A 14,332-nucleotide genomic window follows, 5' to 3' on the forward strand; every position below is an offset into this window, starting at 1 on the left:
AGTGGTCTTGTATATAAAGGAGAAATTAGATCCGAAATTGATTTTTAAAGATGAAGAAGGAAGAATAATCGCGGCTCAAATATCGATTGAGGGAGAAAAAATGTTAGTGGTGGGAATCTATGCACCGAATGAAAATAAAGCTGAATTCTACAAGAATCTGGAGGAAAGGCTGACTGAATATATGGATCAAAAGATAATGCTTATGGGCGATTTTAATGGAGTGACAGTGCCAGAATTGGATAGGACCAAGAAAAGGAAGAATGAAGGTAAATTACCAAAATCCTTCTTTGAACTAGTAGAAAACCTGGGTCTAGTGGATATTTGGAGACTGAGGCACCCTACAACTAAACAATTTACATTCTTCTCAGAACCAAATCAGAGTTCGGGAAGGATAGATAACATGTGGATCTCCAAGGAACTAGTGCCCAGGGTGAGTAAAACAGAGATAATACCACGTACACTGTCAGACCATAACTCTATATTCATGGAATTGAAAAACAAAGACCAAAAGTCCTTCAGGTGGAGAATGAACGAAGATTTATTTGATGATAAAGAGGTGGTCTCGAAAGCTAAGAAGACCCTGAAAGACTATTTTCATTGGAATTTATACAAGGATACCGGACTGGATATGGTATGGGATGCAAGTAAAGCAGTGATGAGAGGCTTTCTAATACAGCAAAACAGTTTTCTGAAACGAAAGAAAGAAAGGAAGAAAGAAGAAATTTTGAAATGTCTCATGGAAAATGAGAAGAACCTGATTGATAAACCCGAGAATCAACAAATAAAGAATAATATAAAGATGTTACAGACACAATTCTCCATGTTGATCAATCAGGAGATTGAGTGGAAAATAAAACAAATGAGACAAAGAAATTTCGAATCGGCGAATAAAACAGGAAAACTGTTGGCTTGGCAGTTAAGGAAACGTCAAAATCAGAACATAATAACTAAGATTAAAACAGAGGGAGGAATGACGGAAGATTCAAAGGAGATTAAGAAAACCTTTCAAAAATTCTATAAGGATTTGTATTGCAAAAAGAAAGAAGATGAGAAGAAGATCAGTGAGTATCTAGGAAAATATGGATTGAAACCAATTCCAGAAGAAGAGAGGAAAAAGCTAAATAACAGGATAACGACACAAGAATTACAACAAGCAATAGGGAGAATGAAACAAGGTAAAGCCCCAGGACCAGATGGTTTAACGGCGAAATATTATAAAGTACTGAATGAACTGTTGGTTCCAGTTTTAGAGGAAATGATGAATGATATTCTGTTGGGGGGAAAGATCCCAAATACATGGAAAGAGGCATACATAACATTGATCCCAAAGCCGGATACGGATGGCTTAGAAGTCAAAAATTATAGACCAATCTCATTATTGAATAATGATTACAAACTCTTTGCAGATATAATGTCCAAGAGATTGAAAGAAGTTTTAAATCAAATAATACATAAGGATCAGGCTGGTTTTCTTCCTGGTAGACAGCTAAAGGATAATGTAAGACACATAATAGATGTAATAGAATATCTGGAGACCAAGATAGATAAACCAGCTGTCTTGATGTTTGTAGATGCTGAGAAAGCTTTTGACAATATATCTTGGCAATTCATGAAGAGGAATTTGGAATCAATGGTTGGGAAGAATACATTCGTGAATGGGATCGAGGCGATCTATTCAGAGCAAAAGGCAAGATTGATAATTAATAACACCCTAACAGAATATTTTGAAATCACAAAAGGAACTAGACAGGGTTGCCCTTTATCACCGTTATTGTTCATCATGGTCCTGGAAATATTATTGATCAGATTAAGAGACCTATCTACAATTAGAGGTATTAAGGTAGGTGCAAAGCAATTTAAAGTGAAAGCCTTCGCAGATGATTTGGTTTTAACATTGGAAAATCCAAAGGAAAGTGTTGCAGAAGCTATAGAAGTAATGGATAAATTTGGTCAATTGGCAGGATTCAAATTAAATAGACAAAAAACCAAGGTTATGGCAATGAATATGACGAAAGAAGAAAAACAGGAATTACAGTTAAAACATGGACTCGACGTGGCTAAAAAGGTAAAATATTTGGGAATATGGATGACAGCAAAGAATATTAATCTTTACAGTGATAATTACGAACAAGTATGGAAGGAAATAAAGAAAGACCTGGAAAGATGGACTAATATGAAAATGTCATTCTTAGGAAGAATTGCAACAATAAAGATGAATGTATTACCTAAGATGTTATTCCTATTTCAAACTATACCTGTGGTTAAAGGTACGAGGCAATTCCAAGAGTGGCAAAAGATTTTATCAAGATTTGTCTGGCAGGGGAGAAAACCTAGAATAAAACATAAGATTTTGGTAGATAAGAAAGAAAGAGGTGGATTCGCCCTGCCAGACTTGAGACTTTATTATGAAGCGTCCTGTATCTGTTGGATAAAAGAATGGATAACTCTAGAGAATACGGACTTGTTAGATTTGGAAGGTTTTAACAATAGATTTGGATGGCATGCATATTTATGTTATGACAAAAAGAAATCACATACCGGGTTTACGAATCATGTGATAAGAAGATCTCTGTACGAGGTGTGGGAAAGAAATAAAAGGCTGTTAGAGACTAAAACACCCTGGTGGGTCTCACCAGCAGAGGTATTAACAGTTAAGAAAGTAAATATGGAAAAGAGGCGGGCCACGTATGAGGAAATCTTGACGAAAACTGAAAAAGGATGGAGTTTAAAACCTTTTGAGGACATTAAAGGAGTGTTAACAGGATGGATAGAATACCATCAAATAAATGATGTGCTTAAAGAAGATAGAAAAATAGGTTTTGAGGATAAAAGATCCAAATTTCAAATAGAAGTGCTAGAAGGCAAAACAAAGCTTTTGGCAAAGATGTATGATCTGTTGTTGGAGTGGTATACAAAAGATGAGTTGACAAAAGAAGTGATGATTAAATGGGCAAAAGATTTGGGGCATAATATTGAATATGATGCGTGGTTGAAATTATGGAATCAAACTTTAAGATTTACAGCATGTACTGCCTTGAAAGAAAATGTATATAAGATGATGTACAGATGGTATTTAACTCCAGTTAAGTTAGCTAAAATGTATAGAATGGGTGATAAAAGTTGCTGGAAATGTAAAGAGAAAGATGGTGAATTTTATCATATGTGGTGGACATGCGAAAAAGTTAAAAGATTTTGGGAAAGTTTATATAATGAATTGAAAAAGATGTTTAGATATACCTTTCCAAAAAAACCAGAAGCATTTTTGTTAGGAATAATAGGAGGAGAGATTAGAAAAGAAGATCAAACACTGTTTATGTATGCAACAACCGCGGCTAGGACTTTGTTAGCCCAAAAATGGAAATTACAGGAATTACCTACAATTGTGGAGTGGCAGATAAAAATGATGGACTATGCTGAACATGCTAGATTGACATGCAAGATTCGTGACCAGGGGGAGACAAGGTTTCAAAAGGACTGGAGTAAATATGTGGACTATATGGAGAAAAACTGTAGATCATTAAAAACTCTCGCAGGACTAAAATAAACCTTACGAATTGACCAATATGTTAAAAAAGGAACTGCAAAAAAAAGGAATTAACAAGAAACCCGCATGAAGGGAGGGGGGGAAGTCATAGCTCGGCGGAGCAAGGTAAAAGATGTGAATATAAGATTTTGTATAAAAGATTGGTTTTGTTAATTTGTTGAATTTGGAAAATTGGAATAAAATGTATTTAAAAAAAAAAAAGAAGAATTGATGCTTTTGAATTATGGTGCTGGAGGAGACTCTTGAGAGTCCCATGGACTGCAAGAAGATCAAACCTATCCATTCTGAAGGAAATCAGCCCTGAGCGCTCACTGGAAGGACAGATCCTGAAGCTGAGGCTCCAATACTTTGGCCACCTCATGAGAAGAGAAGACTCCCTGGAAAAGACCCTGATGTTGGGAAAGATGGAGGGCACTAGGAGAAGGGGACGACTGAGGACGAGATGGTTGGACAGTGTTCTCGAAGCTACGAACATGAATTTGGCCAAACTGCGGGAGGCAGTGGAAGACAGGAGTGCCTGGCATGCTATGGTCCATGGGGTCATAAAGAGTCCGACACGACTAAACGACTAAACAACAACAGCAGCCACCTTCCCAAGGCAAGGATGCAGTGGAGGGGGAAAGCCAAGATGTTTGGCACAGAGAGCCACTAAACCACTTCCATTTACATGGGGAAAGTGAATTCCTTAAAGCCAATAAAACTACAGTACTCCAGAGTAAGCAGGCAGCGGATGGCACAGCCACCATTTCCACTAGTGCTCAGAAAAGCTTTTCATGCTTTATTAGCCTGTCCTGGATTATATTATATTTTCTTTCTTTCTTTTTGAAGTGGAATGGGAAGGCTATATCTGGGGGATAATAAGACACCCTAGAAGGAGAGAGGGAGAGAAAACAGATGGTGAGAGCAGGGAGGGAAGGGACGAAAAGAGAAACCAGACAATTAAAAAAGGGAATGACTTTTCACAAAAACCAGACTTTGCAACTAGGAGTGTAAATCAAATGATGTATTTAGCAAGCAATGTGTCTACCATTTAGATGCTAGGTGGTATGCTTCTTCTTTTATTTTGTTTATTTAACGTATTGCAACCTGCCTTTTGAGGATACCTACCCCCCCCCCCAGGTGGCTAAGGAACTTGGCACTCCTTCTAGTGCTTTTCTGAATATATTGAGATTGTTATTATGGTGAAAACAATCTTTTCAGAAATAGACTGGAAAGAGAAGTTGCTTAAAACCATGGTCTGAATAGAGACATTGGATTCTTATCTCATTATACATGATAAAGCTATCTTTAGCCATCTCACCCCTTGCTTTTTCCTGTGAGACCAATTGCAGTCGTTAAGAGTCATCAACAGCTATCAGTCAGTCAATCACCCATTCCCACCACCCTTCTGAGTAATACCCCTCCCCACCCTCTCACTATATATAAGCATCTGGTGACTTCTGTTTCAGTGTATCTGAAGAAGTGTGCATGCACACGAAAGCTCATACCAATGACAAACTTAGTTGGTCTCTAAAGTGCTACCGGAAAGAATTTTTTTATTTTGTTTCGACTACGTCAGACCAACACGGCTACCTAACTGTAACTAGAATCTTATCGACAGTCGTGCAAAAGTAGCACAGTATCCACCACCACAAACATATTGCAGACTGGAGGGAAAGTTGAGACTGATAGAGGCATTTGTTGTTGTTTATTGTTCCTAGCAAGTTCCTTGCTGAGGTAAGACTTCTCAGTTTATACTCTAAAGTGGGGTTTGAGGACCCTGCTCACACAGGCAAGGGCTCTGTCCTGCCTTCATGCCATCCTAGACTCATAGAATCATAGAGTTGGAAGAGACCACAAGGGCCATCCAGTCCAACCCCCTGCCAAGCAGGAAACACCTCTCTGACATCTAAACTCCGATACCTACTCCCAAAATCACAGCGGCCGGCTGTGGTTGTTTAGCAGCAAGCCAATGCACTCTGCACATGCTCCAGGGAGCCCATTCTCCAGCCATTCATCAGGTACTAAGTAAATAAACAAATAAATACATTCCAAAGCAGCGGTGGTTAAAAAGGCTGAACAATCTGTAACGCTCCCCAGACAGAGGGGCAAGTTAGCTCTCATCTACCCCCCCCCTGCAAATTCAGAAGGACCTGAAAAAGGACAATGTGAGCCGCTTCCAAATCTTGCTTTGCACGTGTCTCTCTTCACCTAGAGCTTGACTGAAGCCCAGGCATCCTAGATCTCTGTTTCAACATGTGGTGTAAACCTCAAGGGAGTGCTGGTGAGGTGTAGCAGGCAAAGGGCTCGTCTACGCCAGCCTTCCGTAGCCTGATGCTCCCCGGTTGCTTTTTGGACTACAAATCCCACCATTGCTGACCATTGGGGCTGGTGGGAGTTAAGTCCAGGGAAAGGAGCAGACATCCTCTGTATGCTGAAGGTCCTATGTTCAGTCTCTGACACCTGCAGTTGAAGGGAGCAGGTAGGAAGCGATGGGAGAGGCTCCTGTCTGCCTTCATCCTGGAAAGAGGGTGCCGTTCAGCCCTATATTGGGTTGATGGGCAAACCACTTGAGCTAAGATCAGGCAGTAGAGGCTTATGCATGAGGGGGAATGAATCTCTCTGTCCCTCAACTTCAGCCTGCCTGCTTTCTTCCTTACAACCGGTCGAGAGGGTGACACTGGTTGCCAGCTTCCTCCTCAGTCTCAGTGTTAGAATCATGGGGTTTATAGTCGGAAGGGACCCCAACAGTCATCTAGTCTGATCTCCTGCAGTGCAGGAATCTTTTTGCCCAATGTGGGGCTCAAACCCACAACCCTGCGATTAAGAGTCTCATACTTTTGCCGGCTGAGCTGTCCTGCCTTCTTTATGCAGAAGCTCCCAGATTCAATCCCCAACATCTCCTGGTAGGGCAAGGAACTATTCCTTGCCTGAAACCTTGGAGAGCCACGGAACAGCATCAAAATCTGGACTGGGCTAGATGGACTAATGGTCTCACACAATATAAGGCAACTTCCTGTGTTCCTGGAGGCAAAACTAACATTAATTGGCTTTATCTGTGGCTGGTCCTGGATTGCCACCCCCCCCCATTGGTCTCCCTGCCTTCTGCCCAGCAGTCATAAAGGACTCCTGCTGCCCCACCTCACCGGGTTCGTATGGAGCTTTCTTTCTGGCTGAAACTCACAGGATGACCTTGACCTCTGTTGCTGCGTCCCAGCTTAATCTACCTCACAGGGTTGTTGTGCAGATACAATGGGGGAAAGGTTTGTGTGTTTGCTTGTGGGCTTCCCCGTGGGAAGGAAGATGAGGCAAGTTACATTCAGAGAGTCACTGTGTTTGAGGGGGCTGGGTTCGAATGTTCGCTCAGCCACAAGGCTGGTGTGCTGACGTTGGACCAGTTTCACCACATAGCCTACCTCAAAGGTTTGGTGGTGGTGCCGCTGCTATTGTGAGAAACTGCCCTGAGTTTTGTTTTGTTTTTAAAACAAACGGGAAAGGATTTAAGGCAACATGAGAGCCATCAAGCATGTGCAAAGTGCAATCCTTCCATACTGGACAAGCCCTGATCTACCCTTGCAAAATAAAAATAATAATAAAAATTAAGGGTTGTATCTGAGTTCTACTCAGAGTAAAGGTAAAGATAAGGTAAATGACCCCTGGACGGTTAAGTCCAGTCAATGGCGACTAAACCATCGACTCAGAGTAGAGCCTTGAGAATTAACCAGCCGAAGCCCATTAATTTCAATGGGTCTACTCTGAGTAGGAGTAGCACTGAATACACCCCCCTAAAGCACATTTATATGCCTCCAACAAGAGGCAAACAATTCTCTTCAAGCAGTTATCCCAATGCGTTTAAAAGAAAGCAGGGAGGAGGAGACGGAGGGGAGAATTTCTCTTGCTGCAGAGGCAGAGCGACAGGCGCACGGGGCTTCTGTGGGAGAGAGAAATCGGCACACACAAAAAGGCGTGAAACTTACCAGGGAAGAAGTTTGCGCAGAGCAGTAAGAGGAGATGCTCTCGAAACGCGAGAAATCCCATTCTGGAGAGCCCTCGCCGACGCAAAGCCATCCCCCTCGCTCCGCTTTTGGTCAACGCACCCATTCCTTCCGCGTCAACTTCGGCCCCCTCGCCATCCTCGTCTGGTCCTGATCCATGGCTCCCCCGCTCGCCCGACCGCTCTGCCTTGAGCAAGAACCGGTGTCTGGGTCCGGGTCCCCCGCCTGCTTCACAGTACGCCCTCTCCCAACAAAAACAGAACCTCTCCCGGCAAAAAACAAAAAAACAAAACAAAACACAGCGTGTGCTGCTAGTCCTCTTGATCCTCCGGATGGCCCCTCTCCGCCCGGATTCTCGGCGCTGCGCCCGAGCTCGGAGAGGTCGGTCTGCAACTGTTGGTCCCTTCCGCGGGATCCTCGATCTACTCAAGGCTGCTTTGCTGCCTTCGCCTCTTGCCTTCGCTGTCCTGCCTCTGCTGGGCAGGGCTGAGTTTTAGGGAGCCGACTGATGCGCTTCTCTCTCTCGCCACATCGAGATTGCCTCTCCCTTTTGACTTCTCTGCGCTCAGATTGGGAGGCGAAGGCGGAGGGATGCCAGTCGCATCTCTCCCCTCCCCGGGCCGTTGTGGGCTTCACCAGGCGGGAGACGACCCTCATCCTCTTCTGAAGAGGCTGGGGAGGGGAAGGGAGGGGGGGAGGAGATCCCACGATTCCCACCACAAGCCACGCTCAATAGCCCAGCAGAGAAGACCAAGGATTGTGTTGTTAAAGAACTGGGCGGGGGGCGGGGCGCTCCCAGAACTGGGGTGGAAAGATATACAGTATATTATTCCTCTCCAGATTTACACCTCACATACATAATTTCACACTCCCCGCATCTTCTTTAAAGCTACTTCCTGCCCCATGATTTCACCGATTCAAAAGAGAGAGAAATCTTGCAGTCTCCGGTTTGGTTTGTTTTGCACTGGATGAGATGCGATCCTATGCACGTTTACTCAGAAGCAAATCCCGTCCGCTGACTTCGATGGGACTTACTTCCCGGTAAGCGTGTACAGGATTGCAGCCTTCCCGGATTCATCTCTTTTAACTCTGAATATCTGTTTATAGCAATCCCATGAGTTCCTGGTCGAAGCAGGCATCGTTTTAAGGCAACTTTTGTGGGTGATCCGCTCGTCGCTGACTGTTTGCGTGGGCACACGCCCTTTTACTCCGCATCCAGTGCGCTCTGAGTCCTGCTGCCGGTTTGGGGAGCAGTGTGTCCACACGACGTTGGCCACATTTCCATTCTAACCTGCCGCTCCGGATGAAACAGTCCGCTTGGATGCGTTTATGAGTGGAGGCTGTGCACACGTTACCAGCTTTTAAAGCGCAGCAGGGTCGTCCTGTTTCTCCATTCGGATCGAACCTGGCTTGGCGGGGTCGGGAGGAGGCTCATCGAAACGCTCTACAAACAACGGATAGATTGTGGCTCACACCGTATGTTCACTGCTTTCCAAAACAGTGGTGGGAGCAGGCTGGATACAGAGTAAACAGGAGTATGTACACAGCTGGATAAATGGCCTAGCTGCCTTTTAAGCTGGCATTGTGTACACAACCTTAGTCATTGGCAGCTGCATGGAACCTGTATGGATCCCAATTGCTGGGTTGGAACCATAGTGAATGAGGGCTTCCTGCAAGCACCTGATTGGCTGCTGTGGCTGCTGTGCTTGCAGGATGCAGGGCTAGGTGATGGCTCTTTGATGGTGGCTGCATACTACGGTATCTCCAATATTGAAGGTGGCGTGCACCTGAATTCCAGGAGCTGGGAGTCACCAGTGTGGAGAGTTGCTGTTGTACTCTGGTTCTGCTTGAGGAATTTCCACAGGCGCCTCATTGGCTGCTGTGAGAAGGGGATGCTGGACCAGATGAGCCTTGGGTCTGATCCTGCAAAGCTCCTCTTAGGTCTTTAAGATGTGTTCCCTCCTAAAAGAGAAGGAGGGATTAATGATGCCTCTTCTAAGGCTGTGTGAAGACATAGACTTCAAAAACATATGGGGTCTCCACCCCCCCCCCACCCCACTGTGTGCTTTTGTACATAGTGGTTTACAGCTGTGCCCACCTTTGTGTGATAATGTCATCTAAAGTTACAGGTAGGTAGCCATGTTGGTCTGACGCAGTCAAAACAAAATAAAAAAAATCCTTCCAGTAGCACCTTAGAGACCAACTAGGTTTGTCATAGGTATGAGCTTTCGTGTGCATGCACACTTCTTCAGATACACTGAAACCAGTGTATGTGTGTACACTGAAACTGTGCATGCACACAAAAGCTCATACCTATGACAAACCTAGTTGGTCTCTAAGGTGCTACTGGAAGGATTTTTTTTATTTTGTCATCTAAAGTGGCAGCTATGACCATGTCATCTGCACACACGTTTCAAACAAGTGTCCAACAGTGTCTGGGCTGCATCAACAGAAGTCTAGTGTCCAGATCAAGAGAAGTAATAGTCCCACTCTCTTCTGCCTTGGTGAGACCCCACCTGGAATACTGTGTCCAATTCAGGGCTCCACAATATAAGAAGGATGTTGGCAAGCTGGAATGTATGCAGAGGAGGGCGACCAAGATAATCAAGGGCCTGGAAACCAAGCCTTATGAGGAAAAGTTGAGGGAGCTGGGTACGTTTGGCCTGGAAAAGAAGAGTCTGAGAGGAGATAAGATAGTCATCTTAAAATATCTGAAGGGCTGTCACATGGAACAAGCTTGGTTTTTTTCCTGCTCGGGGTATGTGTGTGGGGGAGCAGGACTCCAACCAATAGATTCAAGTTACAAGAAAGGAGATTCCAACTAAACATCAGGAGGACTTTCTGACAGTAAGAGCTGTTCGACAGTGGATCTCTCAATTATTGGAAGTTTTTAAGCAGAGGTTTAAAAAGGTCCGAATAGTTAAAGCTATGGTTTCCCCAGTAGTGATGTATGGAAGTGAGAGCTGGACCATAAAGAAGGCTGATCGCCGAAGAATTGATGCTTTTGAATTATGTTGCTGGAGGAGACTCTTGAGAGTCCCATGGACTGCAAGAAGATCCAGAGTGCTCACTGGAAGGACAGATCCTGAGGCTGAGGCTCCAATACTTTGGTCACCTCATGAGAAGAGAAGAATCCTTGGAAAAGACCCTGATGTTGGGAAAGATTGAGGGCACTAGGAGAATGGGACGACAGAGGACGAGATGGTTGGACAGTGTTCTCGAAGCTACGAACATGAGTTTGACCAAACTGCAGGAGGCAGTGGAAGACAGGAGTGCCTGGCGTGCTCTGGTCCATGGGGTCACGAAGAGTCGGATACGACTAAATGACTAAACAACAACAAGCAGAGGTTGGATGGCCACCTGTCATGGATGCTTTAGCTGAGAGTCCTGTATTGCATGGGGTTGGACTAGATGACCCTCCAGGTCCCTTTGAACTCTACAATTCTATTGATGTTCCCTATTCCACACACACACTTACTCAATTAGCATTTCCACAGACTTTAAAAAAATTCTCTCTCCGTCTCTCTCTTGCAGTCTTCAGCTGGAAATGAGAGTGTTGGTCTACTGATGTACAGAGGACATATATTGGTGTTAGTACTGCTTTATGTTTTGCCTGTTTCATCCATAGGCAAGTTAAACATGATGCAGGGGAGTAAAACAGCCCTGCAATGTCAGTAGGTCTGCCCCAATAGGAGATGAGCTGAGAAAGCTCTCTCTGTGTTTACATGTAGGTAGCAAGTGTTTGAGAAGCAGCACAAAGAAGATTGTAACAGTTTCAGCAGAATGTGCTTTAGATTGACAAATAAATGTATGATGCAGGAATGATGTCAAATGTACAGCATCCCTCAAAAAGTGCCTGCAGCCAGCACTGGGATCCACATTATCATCCAGTGTGCAAACGCAAACTTGGCGAATTTACGCTTTCCAGAACATTACGTGATGGAGCAAAACAACAGCCGACCACCAAAATTCGCAATTCTCTGAATTTTGCCATGAAGTTCTCCAGCCAAGTAATCTGTTTGAACATATGCCTATAAATGCATACATCGGTGGAAATGATGTACCAAAAAATGCATTCTATTAGGGGAAAGTGCTTTGCAAAAAAACAAATTAATGCATAGAGTAGGAAAAAATGTGTATACTAAGATAAACCGACAGCAAAATGCTGGTGAATTTTTGTATTTTCTGATGCAGATTGAGCTCTCAAGATTCCAAGCCACTTCAAGATTCTAGTTCTCCACAAACAGAGATGCAAATTTCTTTTAAAAAACAGACAGGAGAAAACAGCTGCATAGGTTTCGTTTCAAAGAACTATGCCTACACCAGAGCTTCCCTCCCCGTTTCCTGCTGCAGACCCCCATCCTCTTGTGTTCTTAGGTTAAATGTGTTAGAGCATTCCCCATGGACCTCTGCTATATCATCTCCAGCTTCCTCTAAAATGATTGCCTGAAATCCAGGCTAAGTGATTGCCAACAATGAAATGGGGTTGGGTACTAAGCATGCACGGCAGAGGGACGCATCTATTTACTTAACAAAGTGGTAAAGGCAGTTCTTTGTCATGTCTTGGTAACAGCACTGTACAAGATATAAAAGCAAACACGGTGGAGTGGTCTTTTATATACACTACACTTTTCCTTTCCTTTCTTTTCCATTCCTCCCCACACCCTACAATTTAATCTTGAACCTATCAATATTTTTTAAAAAATAAATAAATAAATAAATACATTAGTAAAAACAAAACGTTATAAATGTGTTATAAGACAGTGACACCCGATGGTGCTGTAGAGCTGAAATTGGAACTCTGTGAAATTTTCCATTGTGAGCTTTAAAATGGGTTTCTTAATAATAATAATAATAATAATAATAATAATAATAATTTATTTATACCCCGCCCATCTGGATAGGTTTCCCCAGCCACTCTGGGCGGCTTACAACAGAAAAATGAAATAAAATAATCTATTAAACATTTAAAAGCCTCCCTAAACAGGGCTGCCTTCAGATGTCTTCTAAAAATCTGGTAGCTGTTTTTTCCCTTGACATCTGATGGGAGGGCATTCCACAGGGCGGGCGCCACCACCGAGAAGGCCCTCTGCCTGGTTCCCAGCAACTTGGCTTCTCGCAACGAGGGAACCGCCAGAAGGCCCTCGGCGCTGGACCTCAGTGTCCGGGCAGAACGATGGGGGTGGAGACGCTCCTTCAGGTATACTGGACCGAGGCCATTTAGGGCTTTAAAGGTCAGCACCAACACTTTGAACTGTGCTCGGAAACGTACTGGGAGCCAATAGCATTTTCAGAGCTTTTTTTAATAGCTGTGTAGATGCAGATCAAGAGCGGGCTTTGGGATAGCTTGAGAATCCCTTAGACCTTGGGAGAAAGCAGAGCAGGCGGACAGAGATCATCATGTAGGGTTTGCATGCTTTAAAGTCCCATTGGAATAGCTCAGCATCCTCATTAGAAAGGCACTAGACATATCAAGAGATTCATCGCATCCTGGTCATCGTTTCTTTGAGCTCCTGCCATCGGGACAGAGATATAGAACAATGAAGGCGAGAACGAGGCATCTCAAGAACAGTTTCTTTCCTAGAGCAATTTTGGCCTTAAATGGAAATTCTGGACTTTGAAGTCATTTATTTTTATTTTTATTTGTTTACTGTTCTGTATTGTATTGTGCTTATTAGTATTTTAATTCATGTGGAGTGTTTTAATTGAGTTGATACAGCAACCGTGAAATTTCGTTGTTCCCACAAGGGGACAATGACAATAAAGATCTATTCTATTCTATTCTATTCATTAGCAACTAGTGCTGAGCCAGACATGACTTCCACTTACTCTTTTTCTTTTGCACCATTCTCCATGAATTATTAAGGGAAAAAATGCATTCAAAATGATCAAAGGGGGCAGAAAACGCAGGTGAAATTCTCATGGTGGGGGTACATGGCCTTTTGATGCACTTACCTCACCTTTGAGGTGGCAGAGTTGTGTTTCTGAATGTCCTTTCCTTTGTTCTGCAAAGTGCTCTGTGCTTTACAGCCTTCCTGGGTGCTTGCTTTTCAGCTAAAGCCCAGGGGAAGACATGAATGAAACCAGGAAGCATAGGCAGCCAGGAAGGCTACAGGACACTGGAGGATTAATGTATGAAAAGAAAGACAATACACACCACTGACAACCACCTTGCAAGGATAAAATGAGCTCAAAACCCTGCGCACACACTAGAATTCCTAAGAAATCCTAAAGCACCCTGATGATTGGGCAATAAAATGGGAGCCTCTTGCACAGAGGAAGAAAATGCTTGATTTTGGCACAACCCTGTGAACAGCTTCCTGATCCTGCCTTATAACAGACCAAGGCCTCCTCAACAGTGGCTGCCAGAACTCACTCGTTGCCCAACGCAGAACTGTAGCCAGCAAATATTCTCAACTCACCCAAAATAAGCTGCTCGACAAACATTGCTTAAAGCTGAAATGCCAATATTCCTTTAATAAATAACAGAGTCGGGCTTGATTAAATACTGAAAATTCCAGATTGTCATTATCCAAAGTAGACTCAATTTTTGAAGGAGAAACTGGCCAAACTGGTGATAAATGCCTCTGTCCAAAATTCATTACTTCGAAGCAAATCCTAGTGAAATCAATGGTACCCATAGCAATGTCATAAGCCACATTTGGGGAACCTTTGGCTCTTCAGAGACTGCTGAACTACATCTCCCATCAGCCCCAGGAAGCATGGCCAGTGGCCCGGCATATGGGGAGTTGTACTGGTAGTTCAGTAACATCTGGTCCCAGGACGGGTTGCAACAATTAAAACACAATGTTAA

The 14,332-nt window shown here is 43.6% G+C and overlaps 1 protein-coding gene across 1 annotated transcript in view; it reads right to left on the bottom strand.

Annotated features, from left to right (window-relative positions):
- Positions 1–8,059, bottom strand: part of CHRNA4 (cholinergic receptor nicotinic alpha 4 subunit) — a 67,705-nt gene extending 59,646 nt beyond the window's left edge. Inside the window, exon 1 of the mRNA XM_035122596.3 lies at positions 7,501–8,059. Coding sequence (XP_034978487.2) covers positions 7,501–7,624 — 124 coding nt within the window. The 5' untranslated portion in view covers positions 7,625–8,059. The remainder of the gene's footprint in view (positions 1–7,500) is intronic.
- Positions 8,060–14,332: the final 6,273 nt, after the last annotated feature.

This window comes from Zootoca vivipara, chromosome 7 (genome assembly GCF_965207765.1).
Source record: "Zootoca vivipara chromosome 7, rZooViv2.hap1.1, whole genome shotgun sequence".
Taxonomy (NCBI): domain Eukaryota; kingdom Metazoa; phylum Chordata; class Lepidosauria; order Squamata; family Lacertidae; genus Zootoca; species Zootoca vivipara.